The 23378-nt window shown below is 41.7% G+C and overlaps 1 protein-coding gene across 2 annotated transcripts; it reads right to left on the bottom strand.

The window, feature by feature from the left end:
* Window positions 1-730: 730 nt before the first annotated feature.
* LOC115135805 (cohesin subunit SA-2-like) lies at window positions 731-22929 on the bottom strand. Of its 2 annotated transcripts, XM_029670898.2 has the most exons (34): window positions 22696-22928; window positions 20509-20635; window positions 17371-17449; window positions 17083-17238; window positions 16882-16978; window positions 16674-16750; window positions 16362-16566; window positions 15988-16139; window positions 15545-15618; window positions 14788-14911; window positions 13147-13245; window positions 12967-13046; window positions 12734-12841; window positions 12482-12590; window positions 12272-12389; window positions 12082-12185; window positions 11806-11898; window positions 11563-11652; window positions 11219-11422; window positions 10929-10999; window positions 10727-10814; window positions 10558-10638; window positions 10329-10421; window positions 7193-7367; window positions 6553-6692; window positions 6365-6466; window positions 6109-6257; window positions 5794-5922; window positions 4925-5133; window positions 3973-4198; window positions 2987-3097; window positions 2741-2867; window positions 2567-2644; window positions 731-2340 (listed from the first exon to the last, which is right to left on the bottom strand). In XM_029670898.2, the coding sequence occupies exons 2-34, from the start codon at window positions 20550-20552 to the stop codon at window positions 2317-2319; spliced, it is 3816 nt and encodes a 1271-aa protein (XP_029526758.1). In that variant the 5' UTR covers window positions 20553-20635; window positions 22696-22928; the 3' UTR covers window positions 731-2316. The 2 variants fall into 2 exon arrangements, with proteins under 2 accessions (XP_029526758.1, XP_029526759.1); XM_029670899.2 differs by lacking the exons at window positions 731-2340; window positions 2567-2644; window positions 2741-2867 and adding an exon at window positions 3354-3390 and having other exon boundaries at window positions 3028-3097; window positions 22696-22929.
* Window positions 22930-23378: the final 449 nt, after the last annotated feature.

Genomic DNA, 23378 nt, shown 5'->3' with positions numbered 1-23378 from the left:
TGTTAACGTATCACATTGCCTATCATGTCTCCATGGAGGATGTGTGTATGTGCATACATAGAAGTCTCACAACACCTCAAATATGACCCATATCCCCATTATTGTAACATTGGCTTCCTTACTCTTTAAAAAGACCCACATTCATCCTTTAGTGATCTCCATGATCACCATCCCAGTGTAGCAACCCCTGAGGCAGGTGATTCAAACCAGGGTTACACAACCAGTGACGACTATACTGCACTCGTCCCGTAGTAATTTAAGTGTAAGAGAGAAATAGTAATGTCTTTTTGTAGGCACTAACTCCGCCATGGTTCTTTGGACAAAGCCTACAGAGAAAATGTTTTTGTATGCTTTTTTTTTGTATGGGTTATAGATTAACGCAGAAAATAAGGTCTGTGGTAAACAGGCTTAGGAGATCTTATACATTTAGTTCTATAAGATAATCTTCATGAGCTAATGTCAAATTGTGAATTTTGAATCATGTTATTAGAGACAACAAAGGCTTCATAATTAAAGTGAATGTTGAGTGCTATTATCTTATAGAACAAAACGGATAAGATCTCCTAAACCTGTGTTAACCTCAGACTTTATTTCCTGTGTATATTCCAAAACCCTGTTCTTTTTTCCCATAGGGAAGGCTGAACAAACTAGAGGTAACTCATTTCTTGGTTTTGGGAATACAAGCTGGTGAGCTCTATAGACCTACTAAAAACTGATAACAACACTCAAATCATCACACAATTGCAGGGGGTTTATTTTGTTCAAAAAGTTACTGTCTCCAGACATAAATACAAACCATAAATGGTACAGTGGACACTTTGTAAATAGAATAAAAAACACATATGTATATACATTTGAATATATATATCTATGTGTGTATACATACACATACAGACGTATGCACACTTTCAGCAGTTCAATGCAAGGACAACAGAAAGGAAAATATCAAAATGACAGTATGACGCATACATCAAATTTAAGTGAAATTATGCATTTCAATTATTTATTTATTTACTGTCTAACCTTGCTACAATCTAAATAATGAAAAATATGAAACTCTGGTTTGTAGTTTCGTATTTAGATGTGACATTTTTGCTTTTAAAAAGGAGGCTGTGTTTTAAGCTGTTTATAAAACTATAATTTACAATATTCATGATTACAATTGTATTCCTCCAAAAAAGCTTGTTGGGAACCGCAAACCAACCTAATGTACATAGAGGTAAAGAAAAGTTATTCAAACAAGAATCCTTAAAAAAGACAAACAAAACCATACAAATACAAAGGTAAATTCTTATACATAACTGCACATTAGTTAGGTTAATTTAAACCAGTTTACATTCTATTGAACCTTTTCCTAAATTGGATTTCAAATTAACAAAAACTGAACTAATATAAAATGAGCACCGATTCACAATATATTACACATTTTTATAACTGTATAATATGTAATTATATATTTACTTATATATAATAATATATTATGATACCATGATAGCTAATCCAAACTCTTAAATGTTGTGTTTTAGAAACATTCTATAACAAGCTTTCTCTTACAGACAACAGAGAACATTTCGACCGCTCTTTTATACAACCCCTCTGCACAGTATACGTTTGTACCACTCTTCAAAAAGTCACACAGCATTCAAATCATCAAACCTTTAAAAGCAAATCAGAATTCAAACTAAGCCTGTCAATTGGTCAAATGGCATTTGGGCATTATCAGTTCATCAAGAGGTCTCATCTATAACACTGGAAAAAAAGAAATAAACTGCAGGCCACATCTGTTGTTACCCACCAGAAATTCCATTACAAAGGTCATTTCTGTACTCTCTATGAGTAATAACATGATTATAAAGTACTGATTTACATCTGATTGTCATTACAAAATATCTATAAATCAAAGTCTTCTATATGTTATAAAAGCAGAACAGATTAACCTTTAAAAAAACACCATGACTGGTATTTCATATTTGCAGTAAGGAGTTCCAACAATATTTGCGGTAAGGCCTTCCAACAATATGAAGACATTTCACATTTTCTCTTACTGTATATGTTTTAATATATGGCTACATGCCATGCCAGATTTGATCTTTTAAAAGTATGTCAGACACTACGTATTTACATGACACAAAAACCTGCCCATTGATTGACAAAAGTAAAGGTGAAATTCAAACATGATGTCGAAAGGGCATCCATTGCTGCCTCACAAGCAAATAGTCCCATGAGCTTATCTTAAAGCAGTTCTCTACAGAGAATACTTCTTGTCATCAAAAAGGTTTTCGGTGACAACACAGTGTCCTCTTCATGCAGATCAGCTTAGAACATTGAAACATTGAGGACCTAAAAGGAAGGAAAATCCATTTTAGTTTTTAAATTACTTGCTGTATATTATGGAAAAGTGAATTGAAGAATATGAGTATAGCGTTTCCATGAGCATATGTATACCAAAGACACTAACTAACTAGGTATCAACATGGCCACTATTATTGTAAATCATATTGTTTGTTATACATTATCTTTAACAATGTAGATATCATTTTACTCTCAATAACAAACCAATACCCACCGAATCATCCATGATGGAAGAAGGGTCAAAGTAGTCAGGCTTCAGCTCCGATCTCTCTCTACGATTTTTCGATGGTGGCTAAACAATAACAGCAGAGTAAGAAGAAACACCAAGGCAGTAATATTCATAAATGCACTAGTAGTGAGAAAATAAACATCATTGAGTGTATTTTACCAGATCAATATCCATAGTGTCGAAATCCATGCCCTCGTTGAGATCTTCCAAACGGTCCTCTGATGACATCATTACATCTTCTACTATTGGCTCCTCATCGTCCTCCATGAGTCCTGAACTGCGGCGGCTAGAGGGTCAAAGACATGGCCATGAATAACTAAATACATTACACATGGCAAGCAAATGACTATGTACTACACTGGGGTTGAAACACCACTGTGGTCTGGAAGAGAAGTGCCGTTTTACATTGCATGCTGCATGTGGCTTCTCATCTTGGCATACTGCATGCTGGCTCGCTCCTGCTGCTGCCGGGCCTCTGCCTGCTGTCTCTGGGCTAGCATCCAGGTCACCTGGGTACTGAAAACAGAGACCGAAGCATTAATACAGACAGTCATACTTATTCAAACAAGAGGTGAACTTCAGCGGTTTCATTGAATATATCATTAATTGTCATAACATCGCATACGTAGATAAGTAACATTACAATGGCTAGGGTGTCCAATCAAAAATGCATCTTTTGGGAAAAAAAGCTAGCAAGAAAAAAAATATATGGAAAATTGCATCGCGTAAAAAATAGGTTGGATTCTATGCAAAAATTAAGGCTACTGGCTACCTGACAGGCTCACTTTCCCGTTGAACTCCTCATCTTTCTTCTCGAATCCGTAGGACATAAAACAATATAGAGGTAAAATGGATATCGATATTCAGATGTGACATGTAGTATTTTCATATTTTAGAATACGATTTTCATATTAATAAAAATTCCTGTTAATTTTAGAAGATTTCTCACAAAAACAAGCGTCTCTGAAATGTCAACGGAGCACTGAGCCTATACCTAGCCATTTATTTACAAAGCCTTTTACATTTAATTCAGCTCGTGTCATGCTAATTTAGCTTTTTGTGACCCTTCGAAAAACAACATTGAAGACGACGACCACAAAAAGTTAAATCCTCAAAATTTGTTATGAGAAACCTGCACTGCTATGTCAACAGAGCTCAGTGCTTATTATCAGATGTATTAGGTTATAAAATCGGAGTTTTTGGATATAACGCTAATGAACATGAATAATCATATGTCTTGGTAAAACGTATTTTATAACTAACATATGAAAAGAAATGTAATCATCAAAGCGCATTTCACCCACTCTGGACAGAGTGGACACCCTACAATGAATAGCCAAAGATACTCATGAGAATCAAAAGGTGTTGAGCCATAGAAAGGTGTTCCGTACTTGTAGTCCATGGGGGTCTGATGGTGCTGCTGCTGGGGGGGCAGCGGTTGTTGCTGCTGCTCGGATGTTATGCTGTAGACGCCCATGTAACTCTCCTCCGGCCTCATTTTCTTGGGGTCCCTCAGCACAGTGGAGCTGAGATGCGGTGAGGGCATCATCACTGGCGTTTGCACATTCTGCTCCCGGTTCATCCACACAGCGTCTGTGCTGCAGCTGCTACTCTCCTCTGTTGCAATAGCAAGGTTTTCATAGGGTTTAATGAGGTTGTTATACAGCGGGCGGACTACTCACTGCTCAGATCGAGACATCTTAGAGACATATTTGGCTCGTGGGTGGTTTTATTTGGCCACCCCAAGTTTTCTGAGCAAAATATATATTTTTGTTGTTGGACAGACTAAAAACACTAGGAAATCAGCTCCAAGTGATCTTAATTTAAGATATCTGTTCCCAAGTATTCCCATTCATAATAGAGAGAAACGTGATTGTATACAAATGTAGATCTGTTTGGGCTTCTTGCGGTCAATTTGCTGCCAACAAATTATTTGTAATTATGTTCCTGCCCCTGACCATCCGCTCAGAAAAAATAATATTAATAATCGCCCCGCGGCTGAATCTAGTTGATGATCCCCATCTTAATGGACTGGCTTTTTATAATGCCAACATCTCATAACGTCTAGCAAACACTCGCCTCAATTCATAAATATCTAATTTCCATTCAACAAGTTATTCCCAAGTGAAAATCTAATTGATCATTTGGCTAGATTTATTGTATTGCTTGGACAGGCTTTTAGCATCTGTTTGTCCCTGATCAATGATCTGACATTGTGCTGCAGGTGCCAGATTCAGGAACACAAGTTGTGTATTTCATATCACTAAACATTGAGCTTTCAGGTTTAAATGCCTGTGTGTCATAGTATGTTGCCTGTGCTGTGGCTCTGTGTCGGACCCTCACCTTCAGGCAGTTTCCTCTTCCCGGTGCTGGCTGGCTTAGCCTTCTTGCTCCTGATGCTGGAACCTCGGCTGCTGTAGCCGCTGATGACAGACATGGTGTCGTCGTCCCCTCCGGCCTGCAGGGAGTTCCTGTAGGAGATGAGGGGCAGCCAGCAGTCCTCTCGCTGCAAGGCCATCTGGAAGGTCATAAACCGCTCCAGGTAGAGGTGACTGCAGGGAACAGAGGACCACAACTCAACATCCATCATCTAGTGCAGTGGTAGTCACCAATATCTCAGAGGGAGCCACTCTTGTAAAACAAAATCGGAGGATGGGGGTTGGGAGGTTCCAAAGTCAAATTGATTCATACTTGATATTAAATAGATTTATACATGATATTTAAGATACTATTAACATGGACCATCAAGCCATTTGATTATCTGATTCTCTATTTTAGGACAATTGGTGAATCTTTAGAATCTGACCTTATCGCTATTATCTCAATAAAAGTTATAGTAGAAGATATGTCAAAACGGGTAATGGCAAATTTCAGTCTGAATGAAGTATTCTTTGGAGTGATCATCATAAAAGTATTGGAAAGTTATTTCAATATGCGCTAGAAACTGATTTTACAGCTCCGTTTGTCCCAGTTGCTAATAAGTTAATTCATGTAACCATGGTTCCATGAACTAAGCAGCACATTCAGCTGAATGAGGAAAAAACAACTAAATGTTTTTACATTATTGCCACAAGCCGCCAATTAAGTCGCATGTGGCTCGTGAGCTGCGCAATGACTATGCCTGATCTAGTATAGCTGTGGTCTGTCTGGCTTCGGATAAGACAGTCACTGACTGCACAGAAAAATAAGTAGAACAGTTTCCTCTGACTTACACAGTCTTCTTGTCCTGACGCAGCAGTTTAGAGGAGAACTCGCTGAGAATGTCCAGGAAGGCTAGGTTGAGAGGAGGGTTTCCCTCTCCCTGGGGACTGGGCTCCTTGAAGGCAAACTCGATTCCATCCCTGCAGCAAGTGCAGCACAAGACAACATGTTTAGGAAGGAATGGATTGAAATATTGAGCTGTAAATACTTGAACAGTTCTGGGATGTTGAGAAGCCTCAAATTAAAGCATGCCTACAGAACTGTTAAACCTTTGGGCTTATTGATTTCTACTCAGAGGATGAGTTTTACATTTTCTGCAGGCTTACTTGTGTAACATGGCGATAGCCTCCCTGGTCTTCAGCTGATCCAGGCCAAAGGTCAACGAGAAACGTCGGGCCAGTTCTTTAATGCCGCAGAAGGACGACGACGAGCGGTCAAAGTTGCAGCCGAGGTCAGATAACATCTCATTGAAAAGCTGAAAGAGAAAAGTGTTGCAACTTTAAAATTGATCATCCAAACACTCACAATGTACAAAATGAAGACAATACTTTAAATGAACGTCAATGCCTCCAAGGCTCTTACCTGCTGCAAACTCAGAATGAGGGTCTTGGCACACTGGATCTTGTCAATTTGTCTTGTTTTACTCATCGTTTCCTTGATGATATCTCCATAGTCGTTGTAGTACTAGAGAGAAAAACACATGTAATCGATTGGGAATAGCACATGAATGGTTTTGTTTAGGGATAAATATTGTAGGAGGCCAGACATACCCTCATGTACTGCTTGAAGATATCAGCTCCAGTGTTCATCTCCACTACATTGTAAATGATCAGTTTGCAGTACGCTGCCAGCAGGTTCCGCCTCTTGTGTAAAGCCTCGATTTTACTGGCTTCATCATCATGCTGCCCATCTGATAAAATTAAGAAAACCAAAATCACACATTTTTTTAATTCTTTTTTATTTCACCTTTATTTAACCAGGTAGGCCAGTTGAGAACAAGTTCTCATTTACAACTGCGATAAGTAACCCCTTGCAAAATGTCATCATTCAGGTCTCCATATAAGGTGTTTGCTTCAACTCAGAAAGAGCTCTGGTGTTCTACTACATATTTAAGACGTGTGTTCACATTAAAAGCCCTTCTCAGCTGTCTCCTTGTGTTGTGACTAGCTGCCAGGTGGGCTGAGTTGATGTCTGACTTGTGCTGCCTGAGGGTGGGCTGTTTGGCCTGTACGGTGACTGTCTGAGGGTGGGATATGTCTGGCCTGTATGGTGACTGTCTGAGGGTGGGCACTGTCTGCCCTGTATGGTGACTGTCTGAGGGTGGGGGCTGTCTGGCCTATATGGTGACTGTCTGCCAGGGGACTGTGTCTGACCTGTATGGTGACTGTCTGAAAGGGGACTGTGTCTGACCTGTGCTGTTGTTGTCGTCGTCCTGGTCGATGAAGACGTGGTCCAGGATGAAGTTGAGCAGCTCGGCCTGCAGGGTGGAGTCTGGCGTGTAGATCAGAGCCTCCAGCTGCTCCCGGCTCGACGACACAATCTGGTGGCTGAAGATCATCAGGGCGTCACACAGGATGGTGAAGGCCTGGAACACAGTCAATCAATCAATCACATTTAGTTACAAAGCCTTTTCACGTTAACAGTTGCCACACAGGGCTCAGTGTTGTCCATAAGCGCTGGCCATTGGCTAAATAGCCGATAACAGACTTGTTGTAAGCTGCCTACTTTTTCCACAAACATTTCAATTCGCTAATCAGAAAAGTCTGTATACCCTTCTCCCACTAAAATGAACGATATACATCTTCGAGTGATCTATTGATAGAACAGACACCTGTCAGTAATAAAGTGGGCGATGACAGGGAAACTGCTGGTTTGTCAGTCTGCCGTCTGTCCTGCCTCTCGATAACCATGTTATTTATGTACGCTGTGGTTGGCTGCAGTCAAATTTCATTTCAGAGGATGATGCTTCTTCATCGTTTCCTGTGAGTGAACTGACACGTCCCGTAAGATGTAATGATGAGTTGAAATCAACTTATTGTTTTGTGGCGGAATCATTTATTTTCTTTTGCGTGTTTCAGAGGCCTACACAGCCACAGAGTCGGGACGCATAGGCTATTACTGTGGTTTGATTGACGACAGAAAGAACAAGTGTTGACTAGTTTATTATTAAAGGTGTCAAACTGACTGAATAAAGTCAATCTCCTATATCCTTTTGCTTAAATCATACAACGTAGTGATATGTCACATCAGGAGTAAACCAAAGATCTTGTATGTTTTTTCCAAAAATTCAAAGCCCATGTCGAGACTTGCCAGTGACCCGCTAAAATGACTCGTCAGTGTAGTCTAGTGATGGGTTGTTCCCGAAGAAATGGCTATTGTTTGAACAGATGTCAGGTCAGCGGTAACCAACCTTTGAGTCAAGATCACTTTCGCAGTCAAAAAGCAAGCAGAGATCTACCGCTCAGATAAAATAAAAACATAAAACATGTAAACCAATGCAACGTTAGTAAAAACAGTCTTCAGGAATGGTGTTTGTGCAGTAGGCCTATTGGCTATATGCTTGGCATGCCAATATTGTTCTTCTCAGACCATATTATATTTAAAAACTCGAGCTTTGAAAACAAAATAGATCAGCTGTTGTATCACTTGCGAGACACAGCTGAGCATGAATTGAAATAAACTGTACTTGCTTGGCACAGTGATTTGAGCTATCCGATTGGCCAGCGCAGTAGGATGACTTGATGGTCTTCCGGGTAGGCAGAGTTTGTCCCTTCAGACAAATGAAATGGTTCAGAATGGAAACCTTTTGCCTAACCGGCACAGAGGGTTTCTGAATCAAGTGCACCTTCTGAATTAAGCACAAAGTCAAAAAAAGAAAATTATAATAAAGGAACGCAAGCTTTTGTCATTGACTTTTCTATAGAAATGTCTGGTGAGTGACTAGGGAATGCCTAGTCGATCACCAGACCGAATCGCATCAGTTAGAGAGCCATTCATTTGGTTCCCTAACTTCCATACTGGTAGACGACTAACACTTTTGGCGATTATCTGCAGATAAATTTGGAAAGAATTAGACAAAGATGTTGACTCCTCACTGCAGGAACAATAGTAGTGGAGAGAGAGCCTCATTCTGGTCCAAATGATACAAGAAAACAGATTGAAGGCTATAACAGCATATTTTATGACACATGGTATGGTATTATGAAATATATTAATACAGGCCTATTGATTTGATTAGTGTCGACAATAGAGTAGCCTAATCAACTGCTGCTTTCTGTGTAGCAAAGCCCATATTTAACACCTGCTTCATTCTACAATCATACCTGTAGGTTTATTCATTGGTGCCTGACTTGTGTATTTGTGAGAATGCACAATCTGGCAGGGGTCCAACCCCTGACAATATTTGCATTTAAAACCATTTTCCCACAATTCTATATTGTTTCTCATGACAGAACAAACTTTTTTTCTTTGGTTTTTGCCACAAAAAATAAATTGAAATGGTAATCTAAACTAGTTTCTGACTAGATTACTAATCTACCGCTTTCCCTCAAAGTCCCACCCACGGTGATTGATTGACAGGTCTGAAACCCTACCAACTCCGTGATTCACAAATATCCTGCCCCCTCCCCTGACAATCCCACCCCCAGTGATTGACTGACAGGCCAAACTGTCAAATTACAAAATGACACGTTGGTTTCCTTACCCTAAGTGTCCACAGCAGCAGAGCCAATAAAATACATAATTTGAATAACAAACATCATTGTGGCAATTCATATCTTGCAGAAAAACTGTAAATATGACTTTCATCAAGAGAAAACCGGTTTAATGTTAAAAAAGGTTATCTTACTAAGAAAATAGTCCTGAACATAAAGGCCTAGGCGATATCCAAAACAACTAACCAACTCAACTCATACATTTTCAGTCATGTCTTTCTACTCAATACCACAACACATTTTTACCAATCTGGGAGGTAAAGTCATTAAAGTATTCAATAACTCAGCTGTGTATTTCAGATGGAATCAAGGCATTAGAAGGTAGAGATAGTTCTGAAAAATACAATTCCAGGGGGGCATGTACCCCCTGCACCCCCCAGCCCAGAACTCCCTGGCTGGCTACTTTTTCTATTTGGCTGGCTACTCCATGTACTTAAGGGAAAACACTAAGTGCTTTATGCCTCGATCACACCGACAGCGTCATTGTGTTTGGTACAGCAGTGGAACGCTGCGTGTGCCTTGCAGCAATGCGTTGCAGAGGCAGTTGCAGTGCGTTCTGTGTGGTGCATACGTTGGATTTATTCAACACATGCATCAGACTGTATGTGTAGACGGCTTGACAGAAATGGTAGCAGGTGAATGTTGAACTTTTGTTGCACACATATCCAGATGATGCTACATACCGTTTTACGCAATGACGCTGTCGGTGTGATCGAGGCATTACAGTAATCAGCCAGCACAGCAACTTTTTAGCACTCACTGAATAGTGAACACACACCTTATGGGAAAATGTGTCTAAGTCCAGCGATCCGACATGATGTAGGACAACCCACCTGCTCTTTGACGGTGGTGTTGACACTGGTGAGGTAGCTCTGGCACATCAGACAGAAACCCCTCATCTGCTTCCTCAGGGTCACCATGTCCGCCTGGAAACACAACAGATATTCTCAGTATTCAGTGCTCACTATTTAAGCAGTAAACCACATTCATTATCCAGGCATAATTGTCACTAGCATTTGTAGAAAGCGGATAGTCATTAGTCACTGGTAACAGTGTATTTACCTTTGTGGAGCTGCCCTCTGAAACCTTGGCTAGGTGCCACAGGATGACATAGTGTGTGCACTGCATCGCATGAATGACAATCTGGGAAAGAGAGTATTACAAGGTAAGTGATAGTAAAGAATTGAGATTAGGTGAGTTTAAAGGGATAACAGGGTTATGCTTTAGGTACCTGCTCAGGCATATCACCATTCTGAAGTCCTGTGTTTAATAGCTTATAGTTGCTGGTGAACAGGTCCCATTTAGAGAGGTCATGCGCACTGCAGAGGAGAGAGAAACACAATCTAGTCAGATAAGGAGTTCTGATTTATCTACCGTTCACTGGCAAATGTTTGGATTACACAGTAGTCGTTAAATCTTGATCGGGGCCTTACTTGTGGAACGCAGTGATCCTCTTCAGTGTGGACAGGACCTGGTAGGCATCATCCTCATCTGGTTCCTCACCCTGAAACAACAGATAACTGTCTAGTGAAATCCCACTCAAATGTACAATTCCAGTCTCAATAGAACACAAGTACTACCTTTCAAAATTACAATTACAAAACCCTACAAGAAATACTCTGAAGGTTCAGTGTCCTGTAGTCTTTAAATATCATTAAATCTGACAAACAGTTGTAAATCTGATCTCAAACCGTCCCTGAACCACGAAGCCATGTGAGCCCACCTCTTGTAGGAAGTCCTCAAGGAGTCTGTTGAACTTGTCCACCAGCTCGTCCAGTAGCTGGGACCTGGCAATGTCCACCCTGTTGAAGATGGTGAACTCCTCGTTGCAGAGAGCGTGGTAGGTCATGGAGCACGCCTCCAGCACGTCAGTCTCTGTGTGCTTCTCCACCACCTCCCTGATCTGACGCAGCAACGACTCCAAGTGCTGCACACAAACAGAGGGCAAAGGGATGCGAGGTCTCAAACTACATTCGGCCGCAATGACAGTGTGAATAACTTACCGTTAACAATCTAAGGTACGGTAGGATTAGTTGAGGTCCAGAAATGTCAAGACAATTCACAAACCTTTTCCAATCGACCAGTGGTGTAGATTTCCAGGTCAAAGAACTGCGGCAGCTGCAGTAAGTTGGTCACCTTCTCAGCATCAACAGAGTACTGTGAGGAAAAGATGGAGAGGGTGAGGGGAGCGACAAGATACTGAGGGTTGAGTAAGAGGTCATCTATCTGGCAGTCCCAGGGGCTGAGTTCTATATAGCAGCTGTGTGTAGACTGTCAAGTGACAGTCGTTTAGATTACTTGAAAACTGACCTTAGCCAACAACAGAGGCAACGCCACAGCGAAAATCTCAGTGATTCTCGTCCGGTCATCCAGCTGGGCTTTCTTCTCCTTCGCTGTCAAGACCTAGGATAATTTTCAGAATAGCCAAATTACATCACAATCATGTTATATGAAAGGATTTCATATAACCTCAGTCATCGGAGTGAATGTTCAAAGATGGCTTCTGAGAATAGAACCTTGAGAGCTCACTAGTACTGGAGTTGACCACTGAGGGGCTTACATTGGTATATGCCAAGCAGCACTCACCCTCTTCCCTGTGCCTCTGCCCACTGGAGGGTGGCACTCACAGGCCTGGCGGATGGCACACAGCATGATCTCTATCAGAGCAGTCTCCTGGTGGTCAGTCAGGGCTGGACAGGGACAAACATGTTGATGAGATATGACAGTGTGAACAACAGTGTGTGTTTGTGTGCAAGTGCTTGGTGCTCCTCCTTACCCTCCTCCCCTGGCATGGGCTCATCCAGCAGCAGGCTGATCATGCTCTCCCAGTCTTTGAGCAGCTCCCCTGCACACTCCCACAGACTGTCCACCAGGTAGGCCCCGTGCTCATGGAGCTGCAAACGTTCAGAGATTTTCACAACCGAAACACGTGCCCCATGTAGGTCACTTCAAACAGACAGAGACTCTACATGGAGCCTGAACACACCTCACTCTCCAGAAAGAAGAAGACGGTGGTCTTGATGAGGTTCCCGTTGACGCTCTGCCTGCCCCTCCTGGGCATCCCTTCCTCCTCTGGACCTCGATGGCTGAAAAGCCTAAGAACAGGACAACATTGAGGTCAGGCTAAATGCTGCTGGATAACTCTCAAACTAACTTCAATTTCTCAGCATGGAGGCATTTCCAAACCAAATAGGGCTTTAATCACAATTCAGCTTCCGACAGCCGGTGTGAGACCTACTTCTTATAGAGGAACTCTCCTGCAGCCACAGCCACAGGTCGATGAGCAGAGTAGACCAGATGGTAGACACTCTCACAGTCCTCTGCTGTCAGGACCTCATCACTGCTACTGCAATGTGACAACAACAGAGACAGGGCTGTTAAGGTCTCAACGGGGTCAGCGGAGGGTCAGGGGTCACGGAGTACTGAACACTAATACATTTGCAATATTAACATGTTTTGCAGAATACTTACTGCAAGACAAGAGTCAGAAGTTTTATGGCTTGCACTGCAACATCATACTCCTTATCCAGAGTCATCGACACAATGCGGTCCTGTCAATGACAGGAAAGTCAACATCTGGCCAACCACGATGTGGTATGTTATGTACAGGATTTCCCAGTCAGTGGTGAGATGGTTGAGTGCCTGACCTACCTTGAAGCGGCTGGTGAAAAGCTCCAGCCGAGTGTTGAGCTCCCGGTTATAGTACAGGCCCTGGAGCGCAGTCAGACACTTGAGACGCACTTCACCTTGCTGCAGTCACAGGGAAGACAATGTTGTAACCACAACGTTCAAATCTCAATGCTGTAGCTCAGTGGTTCCCAAACTGTGGGGGGGCGCGGGAACTCAGTGCGGCTTTAAACTGACTCTTGAAAGTTGTAATAGTAGAATGCACAAGGTGCAATTTCGAAATGAGGTAGTGCATCATCAGCTCCTCTTGTCATGTTAGTCATTACATACCTCTGTTGGCTTCTGAAAATATGAAATATACCTCATGTCACTGAGGGAGAGAAGGCAATGTGTAACATTTATATTCTGTCTGAAAATGTCATTGTTAACCATCAGGGATCATATGGGAGGAGAAGAGACACAGTCTGGTGCAAGTCAACATGACAGCCATGAGTTGGGGAGGAGTGAGCAATTTGGGGCCGAAGTCAGGTCAGATGAAGTGAGGAAGAACAGATATCACTAAGGTTCTGTCTAGCAACAGAGATGCATTGGCTGTTCAGATGTGTAGAAGACTCAGCATAGGAGAAAGGGTTAAATATCAGTTCTTGTGTGAATATGTATTTTGTCTTATGCAGCTGTATGACACAATGGGTGAAAAAACTTGGTTTAAGCTTTACTAATCGTCCGTGAGTTTTAATAGGTTCATTTAGAACCTAACACCTTAGAGAGCCATGTATAACTAGCCCATGTCAGCTAATGTTTTAGTTACTGTAAATGTTTAGTCACTCAAATATCACAAATATACATTAGACATGGCAAAATATATACATTTGCAGTTTTAAAACTGCAACAATTTCTTTGCTCCGCATAAAAAAATGTAGAATTGCAGGAAATTAGATTTTAAATCTGCAAAATTCTCTCCACCAACAAGAAGGGGGTGAACAGTTTGTGTCATGAACAGTGCTGGTGCCCATAGAAATAGACATGGCGTGTGTTTAGAGAGGGGCGCGGGGTGTTCCCCAATGCTGGAAGGAGGGCCCCAAGTGAAAAGGTTTGGGAACCTCTGCTCTAGCATTTCAACCCTGATAATAAACCTACTAAAATATATAACTAGCCACTTTAAACAATGCTACTTAATATGTTTACATACCCTACATTATTTATCTCATATGTATACGTATATACTGTACTCTATATCATCTACTACATCTTTATGTAATACATGTATCACTAGCCACTTTAAACTATGCCACTTACATACTCATCTCATATGTATATACTGTACTCGATACCATCTACTGCATCTTGCCTATGCCGCTCTGTACCATCACTCATTCATTCATCTTTATGTACATATTCTTTATCCCTTTACACTTATGTGTATAAGGTAGTAGTTTTGGAATTGTTAGCTAGATTACTCGTTGGTTATTACTGCATTGTCGGAACTAGAAGCACAAGCATTTCGCTACACTCGCATTAACATCTACTAACCATGTGTATGTGACAAATAAAATTTTATTTGATTTACTACTGAAATACACAGTACATCTTACTTGAATACAAGAGACTGTACTGGCAACGCTTTACCACTCTCACAAATGCGATTTGACATATTGCATGGCTCACCTTGTCATGCATGGTCCATCCGACATACTTCAGATAACTGTCATTGAGAAAAGCATCGCTGTACATCTTCATCCATACACCAATCTCCTCAATGCAAATTGCACGGATTTCAGCTATAGCATCACTGATAAACAGAGAAGAAATGTCCAGACTTATTCACAGACCCATCATGCTCACTGGTCAATTAAATTACATTTACATTTACATTTAAGTCATTTAGCAGACGCTCTTATCCAGAGCGACTTACAAATTGGTGCGTTCACCTTATGACATCCAGTGGAACAGCCACTTTACAATAGTGCATCTATTATTTGATACCTTATGGCAGGGCAGTAAAAGAGGATTCATTAGAAAAGCTTAAGTGGTACAGCCAGAGGCAGTTTTAAAAGCCTACTTAGATCAGATATCAGTGGCACATGCTGTGCCATGATGAGCTGTTCTGCCTTAGCAACCGTTGCTGCCTGTTTAGCACAAGAGGGCGCCACAGAGCCTTGGAACAGCTCAGTGAAAGACCAGTCTGCACATCTCAGCTGCTGTATGCCTTCCATGCCACAGAAGTTGATTTCCACATTGAGAGATCTAACTCTCTGACATCTAGTGAATGCACCCACAGTTCTCGTTTTAGACCCCCTAACTTTAATAAAAAACCTAACTACATAAATAACATTCATGATTGTAAATATAACGCATAATCCATGACAGTTCTAATTGGATTCATTGTTCTGCATGTAGAAAGATGACAAATTACAATACATACCGATATCTGTGAACAAACACTCCTTTGAAAATCGCATTCATCATGTTTTCAATTTCGTCTTGATTTTCTTGAAGCTGAAAATAGAGACATTTCAAATAAAAAATGCCTTTAAGATTTCTAAATGGAAAGAAGAGGGTGCACAACCAACGCGAGTCGAGGAGCAACAAAATAAAAACCAGAATTGAAAAGGCGCATCGCTCGCTCACTATTAAAAGTCTGACGTTCAGGACTTCATCAATGGCCTTCATCAGAAACTGGTTCGGATGAAGGCAATTAATGAAGGCCAAAAACGTCAAGCTTTTAGATGTAAAAAAATAATAATATGCTTTAATTGGTGAGCGAGCGATGCGCCGTTTCCTTTTGAAATATACATATTTAAATGGTCAGGTTAGAATTATTAGGACCAGGTAACAGCTCAGGCACCATAAGAGGAACCTACTCACCTCTTTACGCTTCTGTAACAGGAGCTCCAGCCTATCATTGGCCCTCTTGGCCATGACCTTGTTCCTCTCTGCCTCGTACTGCCTCTGAGTGTTGTCCATGTTGATGCTCAGGTTCAGAGCCACGTTCACCAAGGCGGTCATCAACTTCATGGCTGGTAGAGACAACAACTGACTTGAGTGACATCTACTAATTAATAAGGCACTATTAATGGAGACTGGCCATCAAGTCAAGGTATATTGAACAGGCCTACATATAGACACACAACATATCCCCCATAAAAGATAGCATTACATACATCAAGCTAGTAGTTTAACAGTGCTTAAACTGCAGCCCTCCCTCAACTGCCCAGTATCTATGTTGTGTTAGTACTGACCTGCCAGGGTGCTGGTGTGTCTGAAGGCTCGGACCTGTGAGTCAGACAGGCCCGTGAGCAGCGAGATAACCGTGTCCATCATGTACTCATCATAGATGATGCTGTACTGACACTGCCGCACCAGCACCCCGATAAACTCACAGAAGCTCGACTTGAACTTCTTCCACAGTGGCCCTGCCATGGTTAACGGGTAGTCCCCGCTGTCCTATATGATCACACAGAGAGAGAGAGAAATAGAGAATAACGTGTAGATTGACCCTATAGACAGAGGCATAAATAACGACGTACAGTAAGTGTACCATCAGACAGTACCTCGTCAAACTCCTCAGTCATCTTCCTGATTATTTCAGAGTTTTGCATGTGCCTGAACATCTCTGCACTGACAGCACCTGTAGCAAAATAAAACAGAATAACCATAAAATCTTAACTCGCTCAATAATCAAAAGTAATGGACGCAAAATTATTTAGAAACTACTTTCTCAGGGTTTAGTATTCTATTCAATCCACCCTGGGTGCCTACCTTTACAGCCAGAGCACTGGATGAAGAAGTTGATCAAGTCCAGGAGTGCAATGTCTCGATCGTTCTTGTAAGACTCAATCCAGTCATCAACGACAGACTAAAAGAAGAGACACCCATTCACCATCACTTTAATATGAAAATACTATAATTCCCAACATGCTTTGAGAATGACATTGTCTAATAAAAAAAGTTTGTACCAACCTGCGTGGCACTCTTCCCCATTTTCACCACCTCGAACAGGGTCATGTTCTCCATCCCATTCTCCTGGTGGTGACCATTCACCCGGCCAAGGCCAGAACCCTTCGCTGCCCCACCCTTTCCCTTCTCTCCAGGGGCTTTCTTCCCCTTCTTACCCGCCTAGAACAGACAAGGATACCATGTAAAGTGTCCGTGTACATTGTGTGTGCACAAATGAATAACAGTACGTGGCCATAGCCAACTTATTATGGCTTTCTTGTGTTGATAGAGGATTTTAGATGCAATTCTCACCTTTCCTTTCCCAAGCTTTGCATTTTTGACATCAGGGTCCTCAAGGTCTGTGTCAGAGGACAACTGTGTATCAGCCTCCCTGTTCAGAAACCAAAATGAGGTCTTAGCAAGCTTTCATTGAGTTCCGTGGTTGCCATGGCACTGTAAGGAAGCCTTGGCAGACAGCTCTGTAAACATTGTACACTGAACAAAAATATAAACGCAACATGTAAAGTGTTTCATGAGCTGAAACAAATGTCCCCAGAAAATTTCCACGTGCACAAAAAGCTTATTTCTCTCAAATGTTATGCACAAATGTGTTTACATCCCTGTTAGTGAGCATTTCTCCTTTGTCAAGATAATCCATCCACCTGACAGGTGTGGCATATCAAGAAGCTGATTAAACAGCATGATCATTACACAGGGGCACCTTGTGTTGTCACACTACATAACGCCACAGATGTTTCTAGTTTTGAGGGAGCGTGAAATTGGCATGCTGACTGCTGCCTACCAGACGAGCTAAATGCCTTTTATACCAGCTTCGAGGCAAGCAACACTGAAGCATGCATGAGAGCACCAGCTGTTCCGAACGACAGTGTGATAACACTCTCCATAGCCGATGTGTGCAAGACCTTTAATAAACAGGTCAACATTCAAAAAGCTGTGGGGCCAGACGGATTATCAGGACGTGTACTCAAAAGCATGCGCGGACCAACTGGAAAGTGTCTTCACTGACTTTTTCAACCTCTCCCTGACCGGGTCTGTAATATCTACATGTTTCAAACAGACCACCATAGTCCCTGTGCCCAATAAAGCGAAGGTAACCGGCCTAAATGATTATCGCCCCGTAGCACTCACGTCGGTAGCCATGAAGTGCTTTGAAAGGCTGGCCATGGCTCACATCAACACCACCATGCCGGAAATTCAAAACCCAGTCCAGTTCGCATACCGCCCCCAACAGATCCACAGATGACAATCTAAATCACACTCCACACTACCCTTCCCCACCTGTACAAAATGAACTACGTGAGAATGCTGTTCATTGAATACAGCTCAGCGCTCAACACCATAGTACCCACAAAGCTCATTACTAAGCAAAGGACCCTGGGACTAAACACCTCCCTCTGCAACTGGATTCTGGACTTCCTGACAGGCCACCCCAGGTGGTAAGGGTAGGTAACAACACATCCGCCATGATGATCCTCAACATTGGGGCCCCATGGGGGTGCGTGCTCAGTCCCCTCCTGTACACCCACGACTTCATGGCCAAGCACAACTCCAACACCATCATTAAGTTTGCTGATGACACAACAGTGGCAGGCCTGATCACCGACAATGATGAGACAGCCTATAGGGAGGAGGTCAGAGACCAGGGCCAAACAGATCCCCATTAACATCAATGGGGCTGAAGTGGAGCAGATTGAGAGCTTCAAGTTCCTTGGTGTCCACATCACCAACAAACTATCATGGTACCAACACATGAAGACAGTTGTGAAGAGGGCATGACAACACCTTTTCCCCCTCAGGAGACTGTAAAGATGTGGCATGGGTCCCTAGATCCTCAAAAAGTTATACAGCTGCACTATCGAGAGCATCCTGACCGGTTGCATTACTGCCTGGTTGGCAACTGTTCTGCATTTGACCGCAAGGCGCTACAGAGGGTAGTGGACATCACAAGGGGCCAAGCTTCCTGACATCCAGGACCTATATACTAGGCAGTGCCAGAGGAAGGCCCAAAAAATTGTCAAAGATTCCAGTCACCCAAGTCATAGACTGTTCTCTCTGCTACCGCACGGCAAGAGGTACTGGAGCGCCAAGTCTAGGACCAAAAGGCACCTTAACAGCTTCTACCCCCCAAGCCATAAGACAGCTGAACAATTAATCAAATGGCTATTTATATTGACACTATTCGCTGTTTACTATCTATGCATAGTCACTTTACAAATGACATCAACCAACCTGTAACCTCGCACATTGACTCGGTACCCGCAGGTAGCCTAGTGGTTAGAGCGTTGGGTCAGTAACCGAAAGGTTCCTGGATCGAATCCCCGAGCTGACAAGGTAAAACATCTGTTGTTCTGCCCCTGAGCAAGGCACATGTTCCACGGGCGCCGAAGACGTGGATGTCAATTAAGGCAGGACCCTAACCTCTGATTCAGAGGGGTTGGGTTAAATGCGGAAGACACATTTCAGTTGAAGGCATTCCGTTGTACAACCAACGGAATGCCTTCAACTGAAATGTGTCTTCCGCATTTAACCCAACCCCTCTGAATCCCTGTATATAGCCTCGTTATTGTTATATCATTTTATCGTGTTACTTTTAGATTTTATTTTATTATAATTTGTTTTAGACTAGTTTATTTAGTAAATATTTTCTTAACTTATTTCTTGAACTGCAATGTTGGTTAAGTATTTCACGGTAAGGTTGTATTCGGTGCATGTGATAAATAACATTTCATTTGCAGGAATGCCCACCAAAGCTGTTGACAGCGAATTTTATGTTAATTTCACTACCATAAGCCGCCTCCAACATTGTTTTACAGAATTTGGCAGTACATCCAACCAGCTTTACATCTGCAGACCACGTGTAACCACGACAGCCCAGGACCTCCACAGCTGGCTTCTTCACCTGCGGGATTGTCTGAGACCAGCCATCCGGACAGCAGATGGAGGAGTTTTCTGCCTGTAATAAAGCCCGTTTGTGGGTAAAACTATTTCTGATTTGCTGGGCCTGGCTCCCCAGTTTCAGGGCCTGGCTCCCAAGTGGGTGGGCCTATAACTTTCTAGGCCCACCCATTGCTGTGCCACTGGCCAGTCATGTGAAATCCATAGATTAGGGTCTAATGAATTTATTTCAATTTACTGATTTCCTTTTATGAACTGTAACTCAGTAAATTTGTTGATATTATTACATGTTGCGAACATGGGACCGACACTTTACATGTTGCATTTATATTTTTGTTCAGTATATATTTTATATATTAGATTTTTTCAAGCAACTGAGATTCTGTATGAAAAGCGCTATATAAAATAAATACATTATCATTATACACACTGAACTAGTTTGAAGGTCTATCTATGCAATACAATGCTGATTATGTCCACTGCATCTTCACCGTTTACATGTGCTGACACTTTTCACATCTAAGTTATACTTACTGAGGAAACTGAAACTCTGTGTGCAACTCCTGTGCTGCTATCATTTCTTTAACATTTTCTGGGCCCACTCTAGTAAGTATGGACTTCTCCCCTTCTCAGGATACACCAAAATGTAGGGTAATACAACCTAGAATATATGAAAAGAAATGAGGGGTTAGTTCAATTGAGAAATCTATTGTGTTTCATAGAAGAGCCTTCAGAGTACATACTTTGAGTGGAACACACTGCCCTCCTCTGAACAGATTTTCCTTCATGGACAGGTTTCAAACTTTCAAATGGACAAATGCAGTAACTTAAACATAGGCGTAAAAGCATCATTAGACTGCTTATGTTCAACCGTGTAGACCAATTATTTTTGACTCATCACATACACTGCTGCTTATTATATCCTGTTGCATAGTCACTTTACCCCTACCTAAATGACCTTGTACCGCTGCACATGGTAATGGTACCCTGTGTATATAGCCAAGTTATCGTTCCTCATTGGGTATCATTATTATTTTTCTCTCTGCATTGTTGGAAAGGGCCCGTAAGCCTACACCTTTTGTTTACGAAGCATGTGACGAATGGAAATGTGGGCACCAACTTGCAAGCCAGCTGCAATTATAAGAAAGTTAGCTAAGATAACTAGATAGTTGCTACTAGAGGAGGGGTCCCCAATTAAACTCATCCGCGGGTTGATTTTTTTATCTTGATCAGAGCGCTGAAACATAATTATAAGTAATATGTATACTGGGGCAGCGGGTAGCCTAGTGGTTAGAGCGTTAGACTTGTAACCAGAAAGGTTGCAAGATCGAATCCCAGAGCTGACAAGGTAAAAATCTGTCATTCTGCACCTGAACAAGGCTGTTAACCCACTGTTCCTAGGCCGTCATTGAAAATAAGAATTTGTTCTTAACTGACTTTCCTAGTTAAATAAAGGTAAGTAGCGCAAACAGATATAATATTTGACAAAATAATTTGAATTTCAAACCTTGATTACATTGGAATACAATACATATGCCTCGGTGTTTGTGTGGGAATACTTGGGAACAGATGTAAGATGATTTGCTGGCGATTTTACAGTATTTTAGTTAAAACGAATATATATCTATATTTTATATATATATACACACACACACACACACACACACATTTGCTCAGAAAGTTGAGGGGCCAAATAAAATCGCCAGCTGGCCCAACTCGGCCCGCCCTTTGGGGAACCCTGATGTAGCTAGCCAGCCAGCCTAGTTCGTTGCTTTGCTAAGTAGCTTGCTAACCAGGTATTAAAGCTAACGATGCTTCAAGATGAAGGCCATTCGCTAAGCCGCGTTAGCAAATTTCTTTGCAAATTAGAAGAATGAACGAACTAACTAGTTAGATACGTCGGCTTTGCCTCCATTTTGAGGCCTGCTCCATGTAAGGCCAGCAATCTTAAAATACTCCATCTTTGTTCATTGGTTGATGTCGGCGAACACAAGCTAACGTAGTCTAGCATTCCGATGTTGTCAGAACTGCAATGGCAACAGTAAATGTAACTAAGTTAATAGTTAAAAGAAACTACCCAACAAGTACGAACATTTATTTGTTGTCATACTAGCTAGCCAGATTTCCAATATCTACCTAGCTACTCCCAACAACAAGCTACCTAGCTAGCTTCCGTGTAAACAATGTTCGACGTCCTCCATCTTTGCCAGCAGCTAGCTAACGTTAGCTGGCTAACTATCATTATTATCTAGCTGGCTATCTAACTAGGTAATGGTTGACGTTAGATAAACAAACACTCATTATGGGTTTTTGGTGAGCAAGACGATTAGGTAACGATTCCGACTCAAAATCAGGCAAAGTAGCTACACACAATCGTAGAAGAGCAACATAACCTAGCTAGGTTAGCAAACGTTACCGTGTTGTTACTACTGTTAGCGTACTAACATTAATAGTTAACTTCACAGCAAATGTATTTATCCTTGTCCTAGTCAAGTGAAACGTCTATATGGTTTGATGAAAGCTGAGTTAACACGACACGGCTAATTTGCGATTTAACCGCTACTCCGAATCCAAGTTCCTTATTGTAGCTAGCTAACATGAGTTGTCCTACATAGTAACGTGCTAGTGTATTCAACATTAATAGCAACACAGCTAGCTACCGTTAGCTCGCTGGATAAAACGACAAACTGCCAGAATCGTATCCGCCATTTTACAACTTACCTCGTTTGAATCAAACACTGTAATCAATCCTCAAAATAGTCCAGATGTTTCTGAAGTTGTCTCGCTCGAACTTTTATTAATTATTGAATATATACTTGGCTATTCATCACACTCTGATTTTTTTTGTTCGGTCTGATTCTTGATCTATGGCTACTCTTTTTTTTTAATTTTTTTTTTACCGCTAGCTAACGTAACTAGCATGGCTCAGTTTGTTGTCGATGGATTCCTGTTGCTGATGTCGCACCACCTGTCGGTGAAATTGAACACTACACTTGACCGCAACCTAATTTTCGTTCAACAATCATGTAGATAGGACATTGCCATAACACGTACTGTTGATGATACATAAACCACTGAGAACCAGTATGTATACACATGATGGTATAGATTTTGCACAGCGAAAATAAGAATAGCTTTTTACGCACAACACATGTTTTATGTACGAACCACAACAGATGATTGAATTATATTTGAAAGGGTTTACATCTCTAGTCTACCAGTTTCCACAACCATAAACTCCATTCTCTCACATAATTAAACAATCATGTCAGGTTGTAGGACAGAATCAGAAATCATGTTGGACAGTATCCAATTTTTTTTCTTCTTAATTTCTGTTACTCGCCATGACTCCAAGTGAGCCCTATAATAAAGATTTAAATTTGCTGTGAGCCCTACACTACCTA

The sequence above is a fragment of the Oncorhynchus nerka genome, linkage group LG10 (genome assembly GCF_034236695.1).
Source record: "Oncorhynchus nerka isolate Pitt River linkage group LG10, Oner_Uvic_2.0, whole genome shotgun sequence".
NCBI lineage: Eukaryota > Metazoa > Chordata > Actinopteri > Salmoniformes > Salmonidae > Oncorhynchus > Oncorhynchus nerka.
Note: the sequence above shows the minus strand (reverse complement) of the source record. Positions and strands in the feature narration are given on the sequence as shown.